The 27436-nt window shown below is 33.1% G+C and overlaps 1 protein-coding gene across 2 annotated transcripts in view; it reads right to left on the bottom strand.

The window, feature by feature from the left end:
• LOC118197128 (uncharacterized) overlaps positions 1–23588 on the bottom strand; it is a 58327-nt gene extending 34739 nt beyond the window's left edge. For both annotated transcript variants that reach the window (XM_035368657.2, XM_085814602.1), the window contains exons 1-4: positions 23077–23588; positions 21541–21666; positions 491–786; positions 47–309 (exon numbers count right to left, since the gene is read on the bottom strand). In XM_035368657.2, coding sequence (XP_035224548.1) covers positions 47–309; positions 491–786; positions 21541–21666; positions 23077–23344 — 953 coding nt within the window. In that variant the 5' untranslated portion in view covers positions 23345–23588. The remainder of the gene's footprint in view (positions 1–46; positions 310–490; positions 787–21540; positions 21667–23076) is intronic.
• Between the last annotated feature and the right edge of the window lie 3848 nt (positions 23589–27436).

The raw sequence follows: 27436 nt of genomic DNA, 5'->3' as shown, positions 1-27436 counted from the left end.
AATAAAATTAAAAAAAGGAAATTTTGAACGTAGTTGGTGACTGTACCTTTCTTTCAGAGCTTCTAAATATAATTTATGATTCATAACGTCAGGAGAATCAGGCATATCAGCACATTCCATAGCTCTTTGCATCTCAAATAATATGTGACGCCTTTTCTCTCTTTGTTCCCTTTTGCGAGCTGCTTCCCTTTTTTTAATATTTGACCACATAGCAGGATTTTCTTCTTTGATTCGCATTCTATAGAGACGTTTCTTTTCAGCTTGAGTAAGTAGGATCATATTCTTATTCCGCATAACATTTTTATGTAACTGCAAAATGAAAACATATTTAACACAAATTCAGAATTTCCTTGAGGCAATGGAAACAAAATAGGACTATCTTACGGTATTTTAAGAGACTGCACATTGTCAGTGATATAATTTTTAATCACAATTTCGATTTATAATTAAAATATAACAAATGTAAAATTTATTTCTTTTTCAGACTAACCTGACTAGATTCAGCAAATGGCTGTTCCCATGAACTATCAGAAATTTCAATTTCTGAAGAATAGTCATAAATTTCAGGTAATGACTGTCCAAAATTGCACTGTTGGGAAAGATTTTCAGGTGGTTCTTCCTTAACATAATAATCTTCAACAGATTCTTTAGACATATTTTTTACATGTGCATACATGAGATTGTTATCGGAATGTTGCAATGGTTCTTCCCAAGTCACAATAATTTCCTGCACATCTTCAGAATTAGGCAAGATAGATTTCATAGTAGACCACTGCTCTTGTTCACCTAAAAAGAAAGTATACTTAGATATTACAGAATATTGTTTCAGGTATACAAGGAAATAACTCTTTAATGTAAATTATTCTCGTACAACCCTTTCAATAACAGTATATAAAATAATGTTTTCAAACATCATATTTTTCACCTTACATTCATACTTTTTACCTTGTGAAAAGAAAACATAGGTTTATAGGCAGAGATATCACATTTCTTGAAGATGCATAATTCTTGAAGATAGCAAAATAACTAGAAAAATATGAATTATCAATAGCACTTTTGACATAATGTATTGCACTATTCGATCCAAACTTACTGACATGACCACTGAAAACAAAACCTCAATTCTGGATTCATATATACACGAAGAATTAAAGATAAACTGCCACTAGAAATATGCAAAAAATGAAAATGTTTTTCTCCTTTTTAAAATGCTTTTAAACTATGCTCTAATACATTTAAAAGGTATTTTAGAAAGAAAATAAGATGCTCATTTATATTGAATTATATACTTAAAAGGGAAATAGGCACCAGAATTTACTAGTCAGTGACAGTTTTGCTTAAGCTCACAAACATCAAACATTTGAAATTCAGACATGATTCTGTTTTTAACTTTTATTCCAATTTTAAAATATCAATGGTAATTAAATGTAAATTTGTAGAAACATTAAATACAAAGGCTGTTCACATAATTTCAAATCAATTTTTTTTAAACTACAATTCAGACAATTTAAATTTAAAAAAAAAAGTATATTTCTGAAATATTCACTGATAGTTCTTCCTCTAATCTATTGCTCTATATTTCGGCTTCTTCAATATTTAAAAAAAAAAAAAAAAACTTCTAAGAGTTAGCAGTAATATTTTCATTCATCCCTCTTGAATTACATTTTCCCCTTATCCCTATTTAATGCAGTACAAGGTCTGAAATTACAGCATCCAATGTCCAAAATAAACTAAAATCCCAGCAATCCATTTTAAATTTTTTTTTTGGGGGGGGGGCAAGCTTTACGCTTGCACAATTGATATTTTTTCATAATAATGCTTGTGAAGGGTTTCATTTCTTAATTTCACTTCAGCACTAGATAAAATACCTCCATACTAAAGAATATAAATTCAAAATAAAATAAATAAAAAGCCTAGACAGTATATGGCAAGTTTTCTTAGTATAAATTATTATGAATCCAAAAAAAAAAAAAAAAAAAAAAAAAAAAATAAAAAAAAAATAAAAATTATGAATCCAAAAAAAAAATATATATATATAAAAGCTTTAATTTATTTCCATAAATCTATATATTCAATAATTTGGTTCTGTAGCTGCCATTTTGCTTGGAATACACCGGTAACAAATATTCTACATTAAAAGATTAATTTTGCACCTACTGAATAATTTATATCCCTGAAACTTGGCAATTCATTGTCTATTACTTCTTGCTTTCATCACAGAATGACTGAACACATGGCAGCTTAAGAAATGACACACACAGTGATGTCTAGACATTTTCTTTTAAATATTACTATCTGAATACCAAACACTATGGTAACTTTTTATGTTGGCATTAAGCTTGGGAAGATTAGATATTTTAGCTAATTCTGCTGTGTTCTGCTGTCTTGAGTGTGTTAACGAAAAGAAATTTAACAGAAATTTCTTTCCATATGCAAAAAAATAGGTTTTGTAACATAGGCCAAAATATTACAATTAAGGCTGGACCTCAATAAATGAGGCACTGGCATCTATTTCATACATGTAGATGCAGATGTGAATCCCATAAAATTTCTGTTGGAAAAATTGTCTCAAATTATACCTGCGAAATGATAGCTATTAAGGGTGCTTTGGATATTTTTCACGCCAAAGCAGTCCAGAATTTCAGTGGCATCATTGTTTTCTCTTATTCTACATCTGCATTCCAGGTGATTTAGACAGCCAACTCTTCACTTGCCCAGGACATAGCTGTGCTCATAACCACAATAACAGCTATCTCGAAAGTGTGTACCCTACAGTGGATTCCAGCACACGTCGATATTTCTGGCAACGAGCAAGCCAACTACCTTGCCAAAGAAGCCTGAAATGATACTCAACTTTCCAACAGTTTAAACCTTGCCAATGCATATGTAATAGACAACTGAAGATTCATCTCCCAACAAGTTAAATTACTATTCCCGAGCTAAACTGCAACCTAATTATTTCATCTACTATAGCTTTAAACACTTTACAAGAATGAAACATTTTAAAAGAATGAAAATATCCCCTGAAAGGTCAGCGGAGTTTTAATTGCTGCCCTCACTCTCCTGGTACACAACTTTCTCCAGCACACACCTTCGATTGTCCTGCCATACTGGCCAGGCTCTTCAGAATTGATTTTTACACCCTCCCCCCTCTACAAACACACTCTCTTTGCTGGTCTGATCATTAGCCAAGTGCAAAATCAGGTGGAGTGCTATAAAAAGCACCATTCTGAGGCATTGTGATAAAGAGAATTTTGCTTTTTATTTAGCGGAGGAAGTGTGGAGGAAAAATTCGCAGAAAAAAATCGTTCAATAACTTTATTGAATAAATAATAAAAGTGTATCCACCAAGTAAGAAAGATTCTGAAGAAGATTAGGTAAGTTAGTATTTTTAATTATTTGAGGATATTGTTTTTAATAATTGTTCTAAATGTAAGGTGGAAGTAAAGTAATTTGGCATTATTGGAAAATTATTATTAGCAATAATTTAGTTTAAAGTAATTAGGATTGTAAGCTAATTTTTATTAATTTAATGTATGTGCTTATTTATATTTTAAGTAGTGTTTTTGAATTTAATATTTTAATTAAATGAGTTATTTTGTGAATTATATGTTTGTAGAATTTGGTATACATTAGAGTAGAAGTAAATGTGCATGGAAATAATTTAAATATTTGACACTAAGTATTTGTAACCATTTGTAATGTTTGCGGTATGAATTAGTTGGTGACGTTTGTAATATAATAGATTTTATTTATTTTATACGTGGAAATGTTCATATTTGGAAAGGGTATATACTTTTTCGCGATCAGGTAATTTCATATATGTTCTTTTTACCGGGTTTAAAGATTCAGAAAATTGTCATGCATTTTCGTGAAATTTTTCTAATTTATGAGAAAAAAAGCAGTGTACATGGATATAGTGAAGAGTGTGCGCAATGCCATTTTTGTGCAATTCTGGGATTTTTTTTAAGTAAAAATAAGTTGACGTGTACATGGTTTAGTGATATTTTAATTAAATGATAGTTATTTTGTGAATTTTATGTTTGTAGGAATTTGGTATACGTTTAAGTTGAAGTAAACGTGCATGGAAATAATTTAAATATTTGACACTAAGTATTTGTAATGTTTGCGGTATGAATTCGTTGGTGATGTTTATAATATAATAGATAATTTAGAGGTAAAAGTTTTTGGATATTTTATTTATTTTATACGCGGAAATGTTCATATTTGGAAAGGGTATATACGTTTCACGATCAGGTAATTTCATATATGTTCTTTTTACCGGGTTTAAAGTTTCAGAAAATTGTCATGTATTTTCGTGAAATTTTTCTAATTTATGAGAAAAAAGCAGTGTACATGGATATAGTGAAGAGTGTGTGCAATGCCATTTTTATGCAATTCTGGGATGTTTTTTTAAATAAAAATAAGTCGATGTGTACATGGTTTATGTGTATGTGTTATTCTGAAAAACGCACAAGGAGTTTGCTATTGTGCACTTTTTCCCAATTTTGCAGTGAATATTTGTCATGATTAAGCAGTTTTGTTAGATAAAATTTCTAGCATAAGTGTAATTCGGCTAGTAGATTGTTGGAAAAAGTGTTGAGTAAATAAAAAGAAAAGAAACATGTCTTTACTTCGTGAAGAAAAAATGGCGGCGGAAAAAAAAATAGAGGGTTGCTGTAACAGAGTTGGTCGCCAAATTTTCACCAAAAAAATCGCCAAGTTACCATAATTCAAAGATCAACCCAAAATAACTTATGCAATTACATCTACTAATACTGGCCAGAAATTAAGATTTAGTCTCAACCCCAGAAAAATATAAACAAAGGGAAATTGCACTTTAATAGCCTGGACTAATTTTATGAAAGCATGTGCTAAATCATTGCAGAGATCTCCAAGTAATGGGCCAGACTTAACCATTGAAGTGAGTGAGAGCTTGTTCACAAAACAAAAAAATTCAGCTAATTTTTTTCCATAACATATATTTGGCATTTGAAAAGAAAAAAAAAAATTAATGGCTAATCTTTGGAATATGGTAACAGGTAGTTTAGCAACATTTTGGTAAGGCGATAAAAGTTACTATCTAGGACTTTAGTAGTGTACATGAATAAAGTCAAGAATGTGCACAATGCCATTTTTGTGCAATTCTGGGATGTTTTTTAAGTGAAAATAGGTCGACGTGTACATGGATGATACCATGTATGTGCAATTCTTAAAAAGGCGGCAAGCAGTTTGCGATTCTGCACTTTCTCCCAATTTTGCACCTAATCTTTGTCATGATTAAGCATTGTTCCATAAAAGTTCTAGTATAAGCGTAATTCGGCTAGCAGATTGTTGGAAAAAATGTTGAGTAAAAAAAAAAAAAAAAAAAAAAAAAAAAAAAAAAAAAAAAAAAAACATGCCTTTACTTTGTGAAAACAAAATGGTGTCCAAAACAAAACTAGCAGGTTGCTGTAGCAGGGTTGGTTGCCAAATTTTCGCCAAGTTACCATAATCCAAAGATTAACCAAATTAATCAGCATATTTACCCTCGAGTCCATTTTATCCTTATAACTATTGCTATCCTAATTGTTCAAGTGAAATATCTGTAACATATTTAAATGCTTAGAAATTTGCAAAACAGATATACAAACTGCTAAATTTTCAAATTATAAATATATACCCTAAAAACTGGCCACTAACCAAATATGGCATTCTAGCTTCTTCATTTAATGAGGGTACCACATTTAGTGATTTAGCACATTTCCTGCTTCTAAGTATCATAAAATCCTTTTATACCTAGCTAATAAACAAGTGCAGCATAACCTTCAACCAAAACTGTACCCTTTTTTTGAAGCAGAGAGAATTTACCTACATTAGTGGATAATTTAGTTTAATGGCTAATTGTCTAATATTGCGACATATATATATTTTCTCCTTAATTTTTTCAGCATACAGTTCAGAAACTTTTAATTTACGATAGTATATAAAACAAGTAAAAAAGGTAAAGAATAATATTGAAACTATAACAACAAATAACTTCTTTGAAATGTAAAATACAGTAGGTTAGGTTAGGTTTGGTGTTTAGGTGAGATGATGAAGCACATTGATGAAGCACAAAGATGAAAAAAGCACATTGGGGCTATCTACCTCAGGGGAGGGATACGTTCATGGAGGACATCGTAAGGGAAACACATTAATGTTTCACAAGGGGAAAACCATGGAAAACAACCACAGCCAGCCTGTTTGCTTGTTTCGAATCAGATATGAAATACCAGTCTTCAGCAGTCCTTAACCACTCAATTATTGTTGGAGCTAGAATACAGTATTACAGTATTAAGTCCGAACGTCCATTATCCGGAATGATCTAAAATCCGGACCTCAAAACCATCAACAACGTTTTCTCGTAGGCTTTACACATGCGCATTTGATTTCCCCCTTCGCACATAATAAAACATCTGGAGGGTTACGATTCTTATTTTCACTTCAATACTAAATAAAATACCTTGTTATTGAAGAAGCAATCATTTTAGCAGAAATTTGTACGATCAATAATTTGGCTCCGTTGCTGCATATCTGCTTGGCATACATCTCAAACCGAAACATTCCACATAGATACATCCTTAATCTGACGCCAACCTGGCAAATTATTATTTGTTATACTTTCCTTTAATCACCGCATGTTTATCAAAACACGACAACGACTCATGTAGCAATGCCTAAACATTTTTTTTAATGTTAGTAACTGAATAATAAAAGAGTGTGGTAGCCTTTTATGTTGATATTACACTTGGCAATCATTACAGATTTAAGTTAAATGCGCTAAAAAATGTTGATGGGGAAAAATTTACCAAAAATTTCTTTCCATATGCTAGAAATAGATGATACTCACAAACCCAAAAATTACATTTAGGACTATTTAAATTAAAAATAACTGATTTGATATACACATAAACCTAGAACCAGCGCCTGGGCTTGTATGGCTGCATCGACTCGCAGAATTTAGGACCCACAGAGACTGCATCAGGCGGTAAGATATCTAGCACCGGCCCTCAATAAGGCTTAAGTATATGGTAGGAATTTATTTATTTAGAACTCTGATAAGCCTTAAGCATGTGGAAGAAACAGATATAAATATAATAAATAACTAAACTAATACAATTCAGGCTTAATTGTCTCGGTGCGCGATAGAAGCAAGATAAAATTTAACGAAACAACTTGTCTTTTATTCACCAAGCTCATGATGCACAGCAAAATATGTATAGTGAAGGATAGCTAAATTTGATGATGATAGCCGCTAATTTTAAAGGTTTTCGGATATCGCAAACAAAGGTGAAATTTCCAATTAACGGATTTTGTGAAGAAATATGGAGAAGCAATAATAAATGAAGGTGATATAAAAGAAGTTTTTCATTGTGATGACAATGCTTCTCAATCATCAATCAACTAATGAATGACTAAATCTGTAGTATGGTTCTAGATCTAGAAAATACTGCTACCAGAAGTGAACAGAGAAGTTACTGAAAACGAGAAAATTTTGATTGATAAGTTAGTCGGAATTCTCGAAATAGCAGCTACAGGACTTCAATAATGTTACTAAACAGAAGATTATGTCTGTCTATAGAATTAAAGAGAATGTAATAGCACAAAAAACGAAGCAACTTACATTGAAAGAAATGTTGGCTGATCTTTGGAATATGGTAACAGGTAGTTTGGCGACATTTTGGAAGCGATAAAGGTTACTACCTAGGACTTTGGGAATAATGTGAGAAGTACTCAGTTCCGATTACACATTATTTTGTGTGAGGGAAATGAGAGATCATGAGATATGTCATGCGACATTAATGGACGAATCACTGTTCTTTAATCGGAAAAGGGGGTAAATTTGTAAAAAACACCTGCTGTACAGCATTAGTTTCATTCTATGTTCTGTGAAACAGTGTTGTTTAATATTTGAATCCCATGGCCCTATATAAAGTAAATCCGAAATTTTTATTGCGTTTATGTGTAATTGAAAAGAATTGCTTAATTGCAGATAAGTATGAATGTCCAACATGTGGGTATGAAATGAGATTGTGTGAAAGGAAGGATATTACAGATAAGTTTAATGGTGGTGCAAGAAATCTCGTGAAAATGGACATTTTGTGATCCGCCATGCACTCAAGATTCTGTAGAAGATTAGGTAAGTTAGTATTTTTAATTATTTGAAGATACAGTCAAAAGTCGTTAATTCGGACACCCATAATCCGGCCCCCCGGGGGTCGACGTAGAGAACTCTGCGAAGCTACTGGCTAGGATCTGTACCTAGGCAGTCTCGGCCACGGGGGTATAAAATTTATGAACTTGGTGGTTCTGAAGGCTCTGGAAAAGGTCACTTATTGGCCGGCCTCGGAGTCTGGCACGTCCTAGCGCGGCGTGGTTGTAGTAACCTGGGGGGTCTCCCCCGGGATCGCTGGGTAATGTCCCGCTGCGACGGGCTCGCCCAAGCGACTGGTAGGAGCATTAGACGACCGGTGCTGCCTGGTGTCGTATCCAGATGGTGCGCTGCTCTCCTGGAGGGTAATAGTGGAAGTTGAACTTCCATGATGTGCCCAAAGGGGGAGTGGACCTGCAGTGAGATTGAGTTCTCGGAGCAGGGAAGCCAAAACTCTTACCCATAATCCGGACCTCAAAGCTTCAAACTTTCTGCGCATGCATCATATTAAGGCCTTTAACGGCTGAGAATATGCTTGTGCGCGTGCGCAAAATATGTTTACGAGTACGCGTTTAGTGTATAACGGACAGTGTAAGCTAAGCTAAAATTATTTAATTATCTATTTCAGTTAATGTTGCAGATTGCGTTGTTCCTTAATCTTCGAATTGGATCTGGCTTATTATTTTTTGCAGACTGTTAAAGCAATTTATTAAAAGTAAGTTTGAACTTTCGATTATGTCAAATAGAATTTCTGATATATATTTATTAATATGCAAATGATCTACAAAGCGAAAGTATGTTTCGAAGTTCATTAAACAAAAAGTGGAATTGCTACAAAAAATGCATAAAGGCATATCATTCGTTTATCTAAACTTTAACGTTTGTTTATCTTGTTGGAAAATATAGCTTATTTTAAACCTTTTACTGCATCATCCCTCCTCCTTGAAATGTTTATTTAGTTTAGTTCTTATTTTAAAGTAATATAGTAGTTACTTTTACTTCTTTTTCTTTCTGCCACTGTTTGCATTGAGAACAGACTGTTTCAACCTAATTGAGATGCAAAAACGAAATGTGATGTTACGTCATCTGAAAAGCCGATTCGTGCCGATAGCTGATTGGTTGCCGTGAGATGACGTCATGCCTACTTCTGCTATAAGTATCTCGCGTCGCTCTGGCTCAACCCTTCTAGTCTCCTAGTTCCTGCTTTCCTGGCACTTGAGTGAGCGGTTTCCAGCCCCTTCAGAAGGATGCATGCAGTCCAGTGAATAAAGTGCCTTGGTTCCGGTTTGCGGGATGGCTGTTCCTGAATAAAGTTCCTTGGTGCCTGTCCGCTGGATGGTTGTTCCGGAATGGGGTTCCTTGGTTCATGTCCACAAGATTATTGTTCCGGAATAAATTCCTTGGTTCCAGAGGCTACTATGTGAGTGACTGCCGTGGGCGGCATCCATGTTCTTCAATAAAGGCGGCAATTAAAATACGTGAGCGGCGATTCCTTGTGCAAACGGAGTTAGGCCGGTTTTAAGTGTTTTCATGAACTTCATTTAAATTTTTCAGGTGTGTTCTCAACCATTGATTATGGACTTATTGAACGTGTAGCCAGCTTCATTTTTAGGCCGCATAATTAATGTTTAGGACATTTTTGTTTGTATTGAATGCCAGTGCTTTGGAGACCAGGTAAAAATATTATTTGATGAATGATGGTTATATTATATTTTTCCTAAGACTCTGATATTGTTGAAATTTATTTTCTGTGTTTTTATTCTTTATTATATTGTTAATAAATTGGTTAAGTTCAAAATCTTTTATTGTCTTCAATGTCTGCACAACATGATATCTCAGGGAGCTTTTATTGCTACTACTGCTAAATGTTTAATTACTTTAAACTTTGCTTTAGCATCAAGTTGGTTATGGGCCACCAGCCCCTGAGTTATTTTTAGTGCAGACTTTTGAAGTTTAAAGTTAATTTAGGACTTAAGAGATTGGGGGGCGGTTTTTGTTAAAATTCAAATACGGCTACTGTTAGTGTCATGCATAATATTGCTAAACTTGATGCATGTAATTATTTTACATGGTCCAAAGATATGAAATTTGTCTTGAATGAAAAAAATGCATGGCTTTTGGTTAAAGGTATTGAAAAATGTCCTGATTTAAATGATGTTGGTATTACCAAAGAAATTATAGCCGACTATCAAAATAGAAGTCGATTGGCATTATCTTTAATTTATATGAATGTAAGCCCTGAATATAGAAACTTGATATGTGAAATTGATGACCCAGTAGTGGCATGGAATACGCTTGCCAAATACTTCCAGCCAGATTATCGGTCAAGACATATGTCCCTGTTTTCAGAGTTCTTAAATTGTAAAATTAAGCCAAATGAAAGTATTAGTTTCTTTTCTTCTAGATTAAAACGCGTAATTGAACAGTTAGCTGATATTAATCAGGCTGTAAGAGACGTATATATATGTTTCCAGTTTCTTAGGTTCCTTCCAGATAAATTTGATCAAGTAGTTCAGAATGTTTTGAGGTGGCCAGATGAAAAGTTCATATTTAAAAATGTTGAACTGGAAATACTAGCAGAGGAAACGCGTCTTAACTTAAGAGAGATAGATAGGGAAAACTCCAATAAGACTATAGAAGTTCAAAGTACTCACTGTGAACCCAAATTTAAGCAGATTAAAGGGCTCAAGTGTTATAAATATGGCCGTCCAGGTCATATTCAAAAATACTGTAGAATGAAAGGTAATTTTTCCAGATCACCCTCACCTGCTTCTTCTGTTTCCTCAGCTGTATCTAGTAGTAATAAAGCATCTCCTAAGTGTAAGAATAAACCCAAGTTGAGTAAAGGTAAAAATAATTCCCATGCTCAGTCCCATTTTATAGCTCAAGCTAATGTTAGCAATTTGGAAGATAATGATGATAGTTGGATTTTTGATACAGCTGCATCTCATCATTTTTGTAAAAATCGTGAATTGTTTGATACTTTTTCTCTTGTGAAAAATGAGAATATGCTAGTAGCTATTGATGGGGTAACTTTTCCAATTCATGGGAAGGGTACTGTTAAAATGAAATTTGGGGATACGGTTATTTTGCTTAAAGATGTTATACTCGCCTGAACTGAGACAAAATTTAATATCTGGACCTAGAGTAGATATCAATGGAGCAAGATTTTATAGTAAAAATGGGCAAATTAAAGTTACTGATGATGAAAATTCAACTTTGTACATGGCTAAGTTGATAGGAAGTAACTATCATGTATTCCCGAAAATAGTGAAAAAGGGGGGCAAATCTGTAAAATTTGAGGCATCCACAGTTCAGCATAACAATAGTGAATTATGGCATGGTCTGTTTGGTCATATAAATTATGGTGCTATTGCCAGGACTAGTAAGAGACATTCAGTTCGAGGTCTTCCTGTGTTAAAGCACTCACCTAATTTGTTTTGTGAACATTGCCAAATCAATAAGCAAAGACAAATCTCCTATAGACCCTTAGAAGGTATTCAAGTGAAGAGGCCGCTTGAAAGGGTTTTTTCTGATGTATGGGGACCTATTAACATTCCAGGTAGGAATGGTGAACGTTATTTCGTTTCCTTTATTGACGAATATTCTTGTTATGTGGTAGTGTACCCCATTGTGGAGAAAAGTCAGGTGTCTGAAGTATTTGAAAGGCATATAGCACGTGCGGAAAGATCTTTGAACCTTAGATTGAAATACTTTAGGACTGACAATGGGCGAGAATATGATAATGATCAATTCAGGTCATATTGTAATAAAAATGGTGTAAAGCACGAATTTACAGATGTATACACTCCAGAACAGAATGGAGTTTGTGAGAGATTTAATCAGACAACTCTCAACAATCTATGTGCAATCTTACATGATAGTGGAATGAGTTCCGAATTTTGGTCAGATGCAGTAATGTATTTTGCATATTCATTTAATAAAATTTGTCATAAGGGCCAAGATAAAACCCCATTCGAATTATACACTAAGCGGAAACCATCAGTACGTCACCTTAAGGCATTTGGAACGATTGCCTATGTGGGAATTCCAAAGGCTAAAAGGAATTCTAAGCTTGATACAAAGGCAACGAAGGGCCGATTGATTGGGTACAGTGTACGAACAAAAGGGTACAAGATTTGGTTGGAAAATGAGCAAAAGGTAGTAGGAACCCTAAATGCTACTTTTAAAGAGTCAATTGGAATGCAGAAAAGTGGCAGTGGAGCTGTACTGGGCCCCCTTCCTGATTTGGAATCTGAAGAAAGGGTAGAGTTCCAATCTACTGATACTCCAGTTGGCTATTTTCCTGAAATAGAGGAAAGAACCGATACCAATGTACCTTCTTATACAATTGGCACTAACACTCAATCTACATTGAGACAAGTAACTTGGCTTCGTAAACTTGTTCCAAGGCCAGACGGCACTCGTACGGATGTGTATTATTTTGAGAGAGGGTCTAATCAAAGACTACGATCGCCAAATGATGTAGAAAGGTATTGCACTGAACATAATATTCAGTATGATCCTACTTGTTTGATTTCAAGGGAAGCAACACTTATAGTGGTGAAATCGATCCAACTGGTACTCCTTCACCGTCATATACCCGAGATAGCTGACTAGATGTTTCAATTCCAAACACTTATAACCAGGCAATGAAATCCACAGAAAAGCTTAAATGGATAGAGGCAATGGAAGAGGAAATGGCCAACATGCGAAAGCATAAGGTATGGCATCTTGTTCCACTTCCTAAAAACAAGACTCCACTAGGTTGCAGGTGGATTTTCAACATTAAACGTGACGAATTTGGAAACATTGTTCGTTTTAAAGCTCGTTTAGTGGCTCAGGGTTATCGGCAAATTAAATACGATACCTATGATGAAACCTATTCGCCTGTAGTCAACTTTTCAGTAATAAGGCTCTTTTTCTCCCTTTTAGTTGCACACCTTGGGCAAATATACAATGCGACGTAAAAAGCGCCTATCTCTACGCTCCTTTATCAGAGGAAATTTACATGTCCCAACCTTAGGGTTTTGTAGAGCGAGATAAAAGAAACTTTTGTATGTCGTTTAGATAGAGCCTTGTATGGTTTGCATCAGAGTGGGCGATTATGGTACTACGAGTTGGATAGAACACTATGTAACCTAGGGTTTATCAAGTTTGAGTGGTGTAATTGTGTCTATCGTTTTAAAGATTTTGTCATTCTGTTGGTTTATGTTGATGATATAGTTGTGTTTGGAAAAAGTGAAGTTCAGGCCAAAAGGATATTAAAAGTCCTGAGATCACATTTCCATTTGAAAATTTTGGGTAAAACAAGAAAGCTTCTGGGTGTGGAATTTGAATATGAGAACAATAGTGTTTTAATTCATCAGCAATTATATATAGAAGAGATAGTTGATCGATTTAAGTCTTTTAAAATACAAATTACTTCCCTTCCAATAGTTAAAGGTGTGAAATACTCAAAGTCTCAAAGTCCCAGTACACAAGAAGAAACGACTGAAATGATGAATTATCCTTATAGAAATGTTTTGGGATGTCTCTCGTTTCTTTGCAATTGTACTCGTCTGGATATAGCTTATGCTGTTAATATATTTTCTCAGTTCCAAAGCAATCCTGGTAAGTTTCACTGGGAAGGATTACTTAAACTTTTAGGGTACGTTTCCAATACTAGACAGCACAAACTTAAACTGGTATGCAAGGAACTGAAGCTCAATATATATTCAGATTCGGATTTTGCTTCAAGCAGGGATGATATGGTGTCTATTGGTGGACAAATAGCTTTGTTGGGAGAATCACCTGTATCTTGGCGTACATTTAAAGAAAGGGGAGTGAGTTTGTCTACTATGGAGGCTGAATTTATCTCCATGACTGAATCAGCAAAAGAATTAGTTTGGTTTAAAAATATTTTGGATGAATGCATTCAGTTTAAAATTGCAAGTAACTATGTTTCAAAACCAATACTGTTTGCTGATAAACATGGCTGCTATATAATTAAGACACAATAACACGCCGAATAAATACTAATTCAGAAGTCAAACAACAAAAATCAGCGTTAATTTACAAAATTTTCACAGGACTGGTTTCGATGGTTTTACCGAACCATCATCTTCAGCTGCAAAACCGCAAATGAACAAGATAGGAAATAATGTTTAGATAAGATAATTCATTTGCGGTTTTGCAGCTGAAGATGATGGTTCGGTAAAACCATCGAAACTAGTCCTGTGAAAATTTTGTAAATTAACGCTGATTTTTGTTGTTTGACTTCTGAATGGCTGCTATATGTTTTACAAAATCACCTATTGAAAACTCAAGGACAAAACATATAGATGTGAAGCTATTTTTCATTCGTGATCTATTGAACAGGGAAATTTTTGATTTAAAATATGTCCCAAGTAAAGATAATCTGGCTGATCCCATGACAAAACCGCTCACTAAGCATAACCTGATTAAGATTTTGTGGAACAATTTTCTTATGAAATTTGTTTTTGTGTGTATTTAAATTAAGAGTTTTGTTTATTTGAAACTAATATGTTATAAGTCATATTATGATGGATATTAGGTAAATGTAAAACTGTATAGTGTAGAATGTTGTATGAGTGACCAGGGCCCTGGGTAAATGTATTGAGTGTATGATCATACGTATGTCTTTGTATTGTTTTATAACATGTTGGACTTTCTTGTTATGGTAAATTTTTAAATAATGGGATAAGATGTTCCCAACGGAAAATTTTCTTAAAAATTTCTGAATTGAAGAAATTGTGATATTTAGTTATTCTTGTTTTGAATTTCGTAAAGATACTGGCATTCAGTTTTTATTTCAGGTCGGAGATGATGATGTGGGGGGCGTTTGTTGGAAAATATAGCTTATTTTAAACCTTTTACTGCATTATCCCTCCTCCTTGAAATGTTTATTTAGTTTAGTTCTTATTTTAAAGTAATATAGTAGTTACTTCTACTTCTTTTCTTGCTGCCACTGTTTGCATTGAGAACAGACTGTTTCAACCTAATTGAGATGCAAAAACGAAACGTGATGTTACGTCATCCGAAAAGCCAATTCGTGCCGATAGCTGATTGGTTGCCGTGAGATGACGTCATGCCTACTTCTGCTATAAGTATCTCGCGTCGCTCTGGCTCAACCCTTCTAGTCTCCTAGTTCCTGCTTTCCTGGCACTTGAGTGAGCGGTTTCCAGCCCCTTCAGAAGGATGCATGCAGTCCAGTGAATAAAGTGCCTTGGTTCCGGTTTGCGGGATGGCTGTTCCTGAATAAAGTTCCTTGGTGCCTGTCCGCTGGATGGTTGTTCCGGAATGGGGTTCCTTGGTTCATGTCCACAAGATTATTGTTCCGGAATAAATTCCTTGGTTCCAGAGGCTACCATGTGAGTGACTGCCGTGGACGGCATCCATTTTCTTCAATAAAGGCGGCAATTAAAATACGTCAGCGGCGATTCCTTGTGCAAACGGAATTAGGCCGGATTTAAGTGTTTTCAAGAACTTCATTTAAATTTTTCAGGTGTGTTCTCAACCATTGATTATGGACTTATTGAATGTGTAGCCAGCTTCATTTTTAGGCCACATAATTAATGCAGCATTTTTGTTTGTATTGAATGCCAGTGTTTTGGAGACCAGGTAAAAATATTATTTGATGAATGATGGTTATCTTATATTTTTCCTAAGACTCTGATATTGTTGAAATTTATTTTCTGTGTTTTTATTCTTTATTATATTGTTAATAAATTGGTTAAGTTCAAAATCTTTTATTATCTTCAATGTCTGCACAACATGATATCTCAGGGAGCTTTTATTGCTACTACTGCTAAATGTTTAATTACTTTAAATTTTGCTTTAGCATCATATCTAAACTTTGTTTATCTTTAACGCCGTGGGCGGCACCGCGCAATGAATTGGAAGTTGATCTGTCAGCACTATCCTTATCTTCAGGGCAGATGTTTTTATTTTATTTGGCTTATAATTCCTTATTAAAAGTAGTATTTCATCTCGATGTACACCATCTTTGATATGATTTAAATCAAATTCCTCATCATTATAATTCGCTTCCGATAGCGAAGAAAGTAACAGAGGTTATTGAAAACGAAAAAATTTCAACTGACAAATTAATTGGTATTCTCGACACAGCAATTATAGGACTTGAACAGCGGAAATTTGTAACTGAACAAGAAATTATGTCTGTTTATAGAATTAAAGAGAATGTATTAACACGTAAAAAACGAAGCAAGTTAACAACTTACATTGAAAGAAATGTTTAATAAAGTAAACAAATAAATATTAAGCTTTTTTTTTTTTTTTTTTGGTAAATTTTGATACTCTTTAGATCATAATTGTTCTTTATTTCATAAATTACAGTTTCATATTTTTAATTTTATAATTACTGCATGGCATCTTACCAGATTTAAACTGATGATCTATAATCCGGAGTCGCCGAAGTCCCGACGAGTCCGGATTAACGACTTTTGACTGTATTATTTTTATGCATCGTTCTAAATGTAAGGAGTAAATAAATTAATATGGCATTATTGGAAAATTGTTATTAGCAATGATTTAGTTTAAAGTAATTAGGATTGTAAGCTAATTTTTATTAATTTAATGTATGTGCTTATTTATATTTTAAGTAGTGTTTTTTAATTTAATTATATTTTAATTTAATGATCGTGATTTTGAGAGTTATATGTTTGTAGTATTTTGGAATACGTTTCAGCAGAAGTAAATGTGCATGGAAAGAATTTAAGTATTTGACACTAAGTATTTGGAACCATTTTTAATGTTTGCGTTAGAAATTGGTAGGTGAGGTTTATAACAGATAATTTAGAGGTAAAAGTTTTTGGATATTTTATTTATTTTCAACATGCGAATGTTCATCCTTGGAAAGGGTATATACTTTTTCGCAATCAGGTAATTTCATATATGTCCTTTTTACCGAGTTTAAAGATTCACAAAATTTTCATGCATTTTCGTGAAATTTTTCTAATTTATGAGAAAAAGCAGTGTACATGGATATAGTGAAGAGTGTGCACAATGCCATTTTTGTGCAATTCTGGGATTTTTTTTAAGTAAAAATAAGTCGACGTGTACATGGTTTAATTATATTTTAATTAAATAATAGTTATTTTGTGAATTATATGTTCGTAGAAATTTGGTATACGTTTGAGTGAAAGTAAACGTGCATGGAAATAATTTAAATATTTGACAATAAGTATTTGTAACCATTTTTAATGTTTTGTTATGAATTCGTTGGCGACGTTTATAATAGATAATTTAGAGGTAAAAGTTTTTGGATATTTTATTTATATTATACGTGGAAATGTTCATCCTTGGATAGGGTATATAATTTTTCGCGATCAGGTAATTTCATATATGTGCTTTTTACCGAGTTTAAAGATTCACAAAATTTTCCTGCATTTTCGTGCAAATTTTTGTAATTTATGAGAAAATAGCAGTTTAGATGGATAAAGTCAAGAGTGTGTGCAATGCCATTTTTGTGCAATTCTGGGATGTTTTTTTAAGTAAAAATAAGTCGACGTGTACATGGTTACAGTTTAGATGGATAAAGTCAAGAGTGTGCACAATGCCATTTTTGTGCAATTCTGGGATGTTTTTTTAAGTAAAAATAAGTGGACGTGTACATGGTTACTGTGTATGTGCGATTTTGAAAAACGCGGCAAGAAGTTTGCGATTCTGCACTTTTTCCCAATCTTGCAGTTAATATTTGTCATGATTAAGCAGTTTTGTTCCATAAAATTTCTAGCATAAGTGTAATTCGGCTAGTAGATTGTTGGGAAAAGTGTTGAATAAATAAAAAGAAAAGAAACATGTCTTTACTTCGTGAAGACAAAATGGCGGCCAAAAACAAAAAAAAAAAAAAAAAAAAAAAACAAAGGGTTGTTGTAGCAGAGTTGGTTGCCAAATTTTTGCCAAAAAATCTCCAAATTACCATAATCCAAAGATCAACCGAAATGTTTAATAAGGTAAACAAGTAAATATTAAGCTTTTTTTGTAAATTTTGATACCCTTTACATCATAAATACTTCATTATTTCATAAATCACGATTTCACATTTTTAATTTTATAATTTCTACATGCAATCTTACAAGATTTAAACTGATGATCTAATAACCGGATAAATCCCGAATCCGGAATCGCCGAAGTCCTGACGTGTCCGGATTTCGGACTTTGTGCTGTATTAGGATACGTATTCATATTTGTTTTTCAACCTGAAAATTTTTTTATTTAACTGATAGTGCACACCATCTAATTCTTTCTGTTTCAATTTTCAAAAAATATGAGTAATAAAAAAGAAAAAAAAAAAAGACGCAGAGCTATATGGAAGCAAGTTTCCATTTCTTACAAGACAGCAAAAGACACTATGAAGAATGATAAACCAGTAAGCCTGCTAATTTACTAATACCAATTTCATTTACTTCAAAACTGCATGCAACAGCATAATCTGATTTGCTACATATGTTACACTAATGTTAATGATAATGTAGATTAAGTTTGTAATAAACCATTCAATCAGATTCATTCAAATGGTTTCTCCATGGAAGAAACTTACCCTGATACTGTTTGCCATGTGTTAAACTTTGTAATGCAGAAAGGAATATTTCATTGCTGAAATTTCAAATGAATTATGCAATATAGTTGAGATTAAAGTTCTAAAAGTTTAGAACAAATTTTCTCCTCTTTTGAATTTTTTCATACAAAATAAGCTAATGCACGCAATAGTAAATAATGTTCTGCGATGTTACGCTGTTTTTAGAATAATATAGATTGTTTTATTATTTTTCTTTTATAGTTCAATTTTGGGTTGATCTTTACATTATGGTAACTTGGCGATTTTTTGGCGAAAATTTGCCGACCAACTCTCCTACAGCAACCCTCCATTTTTTTTTCCCCGCCGCCATTTTGTCTTCACGAAGTAAAGACATGTTTCTTTTCTTTTTATCTCCTGAACACTTCTTCCAACAATCTACTAGCCGAATTACACTTATGCTAGAAATTTTATCAAACAAAACTGCTTAATCATGACAAATATTCACTGCAAAATTAGGAAAAACTGCACAATACCATTCTCCTTACACATTTTTCAAAATAACACATACACATAAACCATGTACACGCCGACTTATTTTTACTTAAAAAAAATCCCAGAATTGCACAAAAATGGCATTGCGCACACTCTTCACTATATCCATGTACACTGCTTTTTTCTCATAAATTACAAAAATTTCACGAAAATACATGACAATTTTCTCAATCTTTAAACCCGGTAAAAAGAACATATATGAAATTACCTGATCGCGAAAAAGTATTTACCCTTTACAAATATGAACATCTCCACATATAAAATAAATAAAATATCCAAAAACTTTTACCTCTAAATCATCTATTACATTATACACGTCACCAACGAATTCATACCGCAAGCATTACAAATACTTAGTATCAAATATTTAAATTATTTCCATGCACGTTTATTTCAACTTAAACGTATACCAAATTCCTACAAGCATAAAATTCACAAAATAACTATCATTTCATTAAAATATCACTAAACCATGTACACGTCGACTTATTTTTACTTAAAAAAAAATCCCAGAATTGCACAAAAATGGCATTGCGCACACTCTTCACTATATCCATGTACACTGCTTTTTTCTCATAAATTAGAAAAATTTCACGAAAATGCATGACAATTTTCTGAATCTTTAAACCCGGTAAAAAGAACATATATGAAATTACCTGATCGCGAAAAAGTATTTACCCTTTACAAATATCAACATTTCCACATATAAAATAAATAGAATATCCAAAAACTTTTACCTCTAAATCATCTATTACATTATACACGTCACCAACGAATCCATACCTCAAGCATTACAAATACTTAATATCAAATATTTAAATTATTTCCATGCACGTTTATTTCAACTTAAACGTATACCAAATTCCTACAAACATAAAATTCACAAAATAACTATCATTTCATTAAAATATAATTAAATTCAAAAACACTACTTAAAATATAAATGAGCACATACATTAAATTAATAAAAATTACCTTACAATCCTAATTACTTTAAACTAAATCATTGCTAATAACAATTTTCCCAATAATACCAAATTCCTTTCTACCTTACATTTCCAACAATGCATAAAAATAATTAAAAATACTAACTTACCTAATCTCCTTCAGAATCTTCATTACGTGGCGGATACACTTTTCTTCATTCTCTTTCAGAATCTTTAAAATCATACTTATCTTTCAAAGCAAGATACCACGTAAAATAAATAACATAATAAAACATGTTTATTTCTCTCTCACACAACCTTAAAAAACATTTATTACTATCCTTTTCAATACCACTAAATACCCATTTCGAATTCACTTTAGTTACGGCCATGGGATCCAAAAATTCACAAACACTATTTCACACAACACAGAATAAAGCCAAATACAAAATTGCCAGATTTTTTCCCGATTAAAGAACAGTAATTCGACCATTAATATCACATGACATATCCCATGATCTCTCATTTCCCTCACACAAAATAATGCGTAATCAGAACTGAATACTACTCACATTTTTAACAAAGTCTAACTAACCTAATCTTCTTCCGAATCTTCCTTACATGGTGGATACACTTTTATTATGGATTCAATAAAATTACTGAACGATTTTTTTTTCCGAATTTGATAGAATTTGATAAAAAAAAAAATTCTCTTTATCACATCTACAATTCACTTTAGACAGCGCCATACAATCCCAAAATTATTCAACCCTACTTCACACAACACACAATGAAGCTTAATACAAAATAATATACATCCACAGATACTTGTCCAAATTCCCCCCTTTTCCGATTAAAGAACCGTAATTCGTCCATTAATATCACGACATATCCCATGATCTCTCATTTCCCCCCCACAAAATAATGCGTAATCGGAACTGAGTACTGCTCACATTATTACCAAAGTCCCAGGTAGTAACCTTTATCGCCTCCAAAATGTCGCCAAACTACCAGTTACCATATTGTAAAGATCAACCCAATTTTGTTTTCTGTTCTTTCGATGTACGCATATACACATAAATTTCTGTGAATATTTTCTCTACTGGTACTGTTTTAGAATTGAAATGTTTCCTCCTTATTCTTTTCTACTCTTTCTTTTTACACTGTTTTCATTCACACAGTTTTCTAAGTGATATTTCTTAGCCCATTTCTTTCATGATGTTTTTAAGAGACACTCAATGCTAAAACAGCAGTTTTAATAGGAAATTTTCTAATATTTTATCTAGATTGCAGAAACACTACAATATGCACTTTAATTATACTTAACACTAACTTTAACAACATACCTGATTGTTCATATCTGTTACAATCTTCTACATTCATCTTGTCATCATCTTTTTTACTGAACAAATCTTGTTTACGAGGAGAATTATAAACTACTTCAACAGAAGACATTTTTGTGAGTTCTTTACCTAAAATTTTGAATGATATTTGATCATAAATTTTTTAACATTCAAAATTAAAAGTTATTCTAATTTAAATAATGATAATATATTTTTAAATAAAATCAACATTCAAAATTAAAAGTTATTCTAATTTAAATAATGATAATATATTTTTAAATAAAGTCAACATTCAAAATTAAAAGTTATTCTAATTTAAATAATGATAATAAAAGCAAGTGTAATGTGTCTGTCTGTCTGTCTGACCGAGCTCTCCAGCCAAATCTATCGCACGCAGGGACCTGGAATTTTTTATACGGAAGCACAAAGGGGCTGGCCACCAGACCTCGAAGCCCGATTTTCGATTTTTGAATTAGAAAAATTTTTAAAAAATTATTTATAATTAATTAATCACGGTTTTTTTGACTCACTGATATTATTATTTGTTTTCAAATAACGTTCGATTGTAACAATTGATTTCTTTATTCTAGCGTTAGTTTGCTGTTTTGACGATACATTAAATCGATTAATTACAATTCATTTCTTTTTTGTAGCTTGTGGGGGGGGGGAAGAGAGAGAGACAGTCTACATGTCCTACACTACTATTCCTGCGCTATTCACTTATCTGCATTTTCTAAATGCACGGGCAACGCCGGGCGGGTACACCTAGTTTTTAAATAAAGTCAACACTTTTCCATTAATGGAATAGTACCCCACTAAGAAATGGAATAATATTTCTAAAAGCATTGTTTTATGGTTTAGTAGAAAATCTCTCTTAGTGTCATTGAGAAGTTACTGATTACATGCTACTAAATGCTGTAAAACTGACACCAATTTCAATTGCGGCACCACAAAATTCAACTATTACTCAACAACTCATTTAAAATGATTAAAAATTATTTTTGGAATATAAAGAGGGCTATAATGACTAAGAATATGTTTTACCTGCTTTGTGTTCATTCTTGTTGTCTTGGGATATCACAATAAATATTTTACTATGTAAATGTCTCGTACATTTATTAGGAAATGGTTTGTTTAAGTCTGTGGGTTAGTGTTTTAAAAAATATCATTAATAATATTAATGGTTATATGTTTTAAAAATTATTATTAAACACTAAGATTAATTAAATCCATCTAATTATACTACCATTACACTAACAGCATTAATTAATTATTCTAAAATATATTTGTTTATTTTAGGCATGAAACAAAGTACCAAAACAATATGCACATTTTTTTACAAACAGATTAAATTCAAAAATTATATTTCAAATGGTCAGTATACTCTCCTAAATTAAGTGAAAAATAAACATAAAATGATAATTCAAACGAAATGAGGAATCCTCAAATATGTTATCTCACTTTTGACGTTTGACCCAATACATGATACATACACCTTTGGTAAAAATGTATTTAACTGCAATATTTCTACATACTTACCAGCTTGATTCACTTCAACACCTCTACAATGATTATTACCAACGTTCGCTGTGTTTACTAACTGCAAATGTCCACGAAAATCTGCTTTATATACAAAATCATCCGTCGTTTCTTTCAATTCAATTTCAGGTTTGATTTTAGAATCATCATCAGCTTCATACGTATTAGCTTCTTCAGAATCAGGTCTTAAATCTTGTTCATGCTTTTCACCATCTGCCCATTCCTTAATTAATTTAACAGATAATTTCTGATCATTTCCCAAACTCATTTTACAGTTTTAAGAATGGACGTAGTCAGTCAAGAAAATTATTGCATTATATGTTGCATAAAGCAACACCATAACAGGATAAAACTTCATTTTTCCGAGAGTGATACTTTTACCATAAATTCAAACCACGTTTTTTCATCTGCAAAGCACGTCGACAAAACAAAAAACAAATATTACACTTTCACAGATAAAAACAAAAAAATACTTCAAGTTCAATCATGGCGAGAAAATACTCGGTATGTTGCCATATTGCAAGAATAAATTTCAATACAGAACAGACAGACAGACAAAAATAGACAGATGTCTTGTTTTGCACCCACTAAGTCTTTTTGCACAGATATGCGAAAAATTGAACATAGGTGCCAAGAAAAGGTACACTGCTCAAAAAAAAAAAAAATGGGACAGTGCTATATCTCCCGTTCTACTGGGCCGATTGACAAAATTCAAATTGCGTTCTTCATGTCTCGAAAGCGCGACTTAGGATATATATTAGATTTATATATAGCACTATTCTAACATAGGTATTTTGACACAAAATCGGGCCTTTTTCTGAAATAACATATCGATTTTTTTACATATTTCGATTCTACGACTCAAACTACGCCTAAATATGAAATTTTGTAAAATTTGGAGCGAAATTTACGGAGAAATTCACAAATTTATGTTGGCACTTTTTGTTCAGTTTGCGCCAAGAATAGTTCACTTGGCGAACGTCTTAATATATGGCAACCTTGTTTCCTTTCCCGTGAGAGGAAAAAAAGTCACCATCATTCTTTTTTCCAAATAATATTCTTTATATATTTTTTATTATAACGGTTATTATTTTAAGTAATTTTTTCTTTTTCGAATTTCATTTTAATTGTGAGGAGAATCATTTTTTGGCAAAATGCCCAAATTTCTTGAAACAAACGGTGAATGATCGGGTTGAAATCATCAAAAGTCATAAATTATTCTTTAATTACCTAGCATTAAACCACTCCGTCAAAAACTGCAAATCAAAGTTTTCGTGTTCCGTTTGTGGGAAAAGACACCACATGACATTGCATTTTCCAGTAGAAAATAAATCATCGAAAGAGAAGGAAAAAAATAAAAACGAAACAGCGAGTAGTTCCAGTGTGCTTTCCCCCCCCTAGCGCCAGACTTTCTGCCTAACAACGGTAATATTCTACTTACAGCGACTAGTGTAAACAGATCCAGAAAAAGTGTTCTTCTGAGCACGGCTATTTGCTTTATTAGTGATATTATGGGTAAGCTACATCCAGTCAAAACATTACTTGATGGCGGCAGTACTTCATCGTTTATAAGCAGAGACTGTGCGAATAAATTCAACTTTGATTATGAGAAGGTAAACATTGCGATTTCCGGATTAAATGATTCCTTGTTTACAATTCGGAAAAGAGTTTCGGCATGCATTAGCAATAAAGATAAAAGTTACATGGGACATTTAGACTTATTAGTAGTACCAAAAATCACTCAAGACTTGATTCCTTCAAGGAAAATTGCTATTAAAATGCAGGATTTTTGTAACATAAAATTAGCTGATGAGAATTTTAATGTTCCAGAACGTATAGAGATGCTTTTAGGAGCTGAGGTTTTCTTTGAGATATTAAAATCTGAACAAATTCTCTATGAAAACTCGAGTCTTTTTTTACAAAACAGCGTGTTCGGGTTTATAGTGTCGGGAAGCGTTACATCAGAAGAACAGAGCCGCTTACATTGTGGGTTAATGAAAACATCTAATGACTTAGAACAAACAATGAGAAAATTTTGGGAAATAGAGAATGTTGAAATAGCCATTCCAAAAAATAAAGAAACAGCAATATGTGAAGAACATTATGTGCAAACTCATAAGCGGGATGAAGAAGGGAGATACATTGTAACAATGCCACTAAAGGAAGATCCTATTTGCTTAGGAAATTCAAAGGATGTTGCCCTTGAGAGATTAAATCCCCTATGGAAAAGATTAGTTAAAGACCCTGAATATTTGAGTCTGTATCAGGATTTTTTAAAGGAATATGAAGAGCTAGGGCATATGACTGAGGTTGAAGAGAAAAATGAGCCTAGGGTAGTGTACTATATGCCACATCATGGGATATACCGACCTCAAAAAACAACAACTAAATTGAGAACAGTGTTTAATGCATCGTGTTTAACATCAAATGGAATTTCGCTAAATTCTTTACAACGTAATGGAGGGGTTATTCAAGATGATCTCTTTTCAATCATGCTTAGATTTAGAAAGTACCCATTCGCATTTACGGCGGATATTAGAAGAATGTATAGAATGATTAAAATTAAACCTGAACAGAGATGCTTGCAGCGAATCCTGTGGAAAAAAGAAAATGATGCACCTGTGAAAATCTACGAGCTTAATACTGTGACTTACGGTACAGTTAGTGCGCCATACTTAGCTATGAGAACTCTTAAACAATTGTCGATTGATGAAGGTCCAAAATTTCCATTAGCTGCGCCAGTCTTACTTAAAAACTTTCATATGGATGATGTGCTTAGTGGAGCGGAATCTTTGAGTACAGCTAAGGAACTTAAATCTCAGTTAACTGCAATACTGAAGAGTGCAGGAATGACACTGCACAAGTGGTGCAGTAATCATGCTGATCTTGCGGAAGAAGATCACTCCTATTCCTTTCCTAATGAAGCAGAATCTACAACACTTGGAGTGTCTTGGAAGTCTAGAAGAGACTGTTTTAGAGTGAAACTCGATAATGACATAGTAGTTACCAAACGACAAATATTGTCCACAATTGTAAGATTGTTTGACCCGATTGGTTTACTAGGGCCAATCATAAGTAAAGCCAAAATATTCCTCCAACGTTGTTAAAGCTGAATTGGGATGAATCACTACCAAAAAATGAAGCTGATGAATGGAAGAAGTTCTCTACTGAACTGGAAGTTTTAAGTAAAATAGAAATTGAAAGGTTTATTCTTATTGCAGAAGTAGACTATGTGGAACTTCATGGATTTGCAGATGCCTCTGAGGTAGCATACGGAGCAACCATATATTGCAAGTGCCGTTCGAGAAATGGAGAAGTGAAGACAAGGCTAGTGACGAGTAAATCCAGAGTCTCGCCTATTAAACGAGTTACTATTCCGAGACTGGAGCTTTGTGCGGCAGTCCTACTTGCAAGGTTGATGGTTAGAGTAATATCTGCATTAGAGATTTCTGTGAACAACGTTTATCTGTGGAGTGACTCCATGATCGTGCTTTCATGGATACAAAAGGAGCCTTACCAGTTGAAGACATTTGTTGCAAATCGAGTGGCAACAATTCAAGAGTTGACTAATGGTCATCAATGGCGTCATGTGTCATCAAAGGAGAATCCGAGTGACCTTATATCCCGAGGTTTGGATCCCAGTAAACTTCTACAAAATGATATGTGGTGGAAAGGCCCTCTGTTCCTGAGATACAACGACTACCCAAATAGAGAGATTCCGGTGGAAGTCATTGTGAAGGACTTTCCAGACGAACTTAAAATCCTTAGTGACTCTAATATTTTTCTTAATGTGAAAGCTAACCCTTTCATTGAGGATTTCTTAAATTTAAGTAACAATTACACTAAAATTATTCGTGTTTTAAGTTTTATTTTTAGGTTTGTAAACAACTGCAAGGGGAAGGATAAGGTTTCAGGTCCTCTTCAGAGCTCAGAATTAAAATTAGCTGAACTTAAACTGATTAAGCTAATTCAAGATAGTGAATTTAAAAAAGAAATCTCAAGCCTTGAAAAGGAGGGTAAGGTACCTCTAGATAGCAAGGTAAGAAGTGTTTTTCCATTTTTAGATCAATATGGAATTTTAAGAGTTGGAGGCAGATTAGCTAATTGTAAGTTGAATTTTGATAGAAAATTTCCTATAATCTTACCAAAGAATCATAAGTTGACTAATCTAATTATTGTGATGTTTCATAAGAAATGCATGCATATTGGTCCACAAGGCTTACTGTCTATTGTTAGACAAGGGTTTTGGCCCTTAAACGGGCGCAACACTTGTAGAAAAATAGTACATGAGTGTGTCGTATGTTTCAAAGCAAAACCAGTGCCCTGTCAACAACTTATGGGTCAACTCCCTCAAGAAAGA

This window comes from Stegodyphus dumicola, chromosome 4 (genome assembly GCF_044657685.1).
Source record: "Stegodyphus dumicola isolate Sdum_Otavi_A_Nest chromosome 4, ASM4465768v1".
NCBI lineage: Eukaryota > Metazoa > Arthropoda > Arachnida > Araneae > Eresidae > Stegodyphus > Stegodyphus dumicola.
Note: the sequence above shows the minus strand (reverse complement) of the source record. Positions and strands in the feature narration are given on the sequence as shown.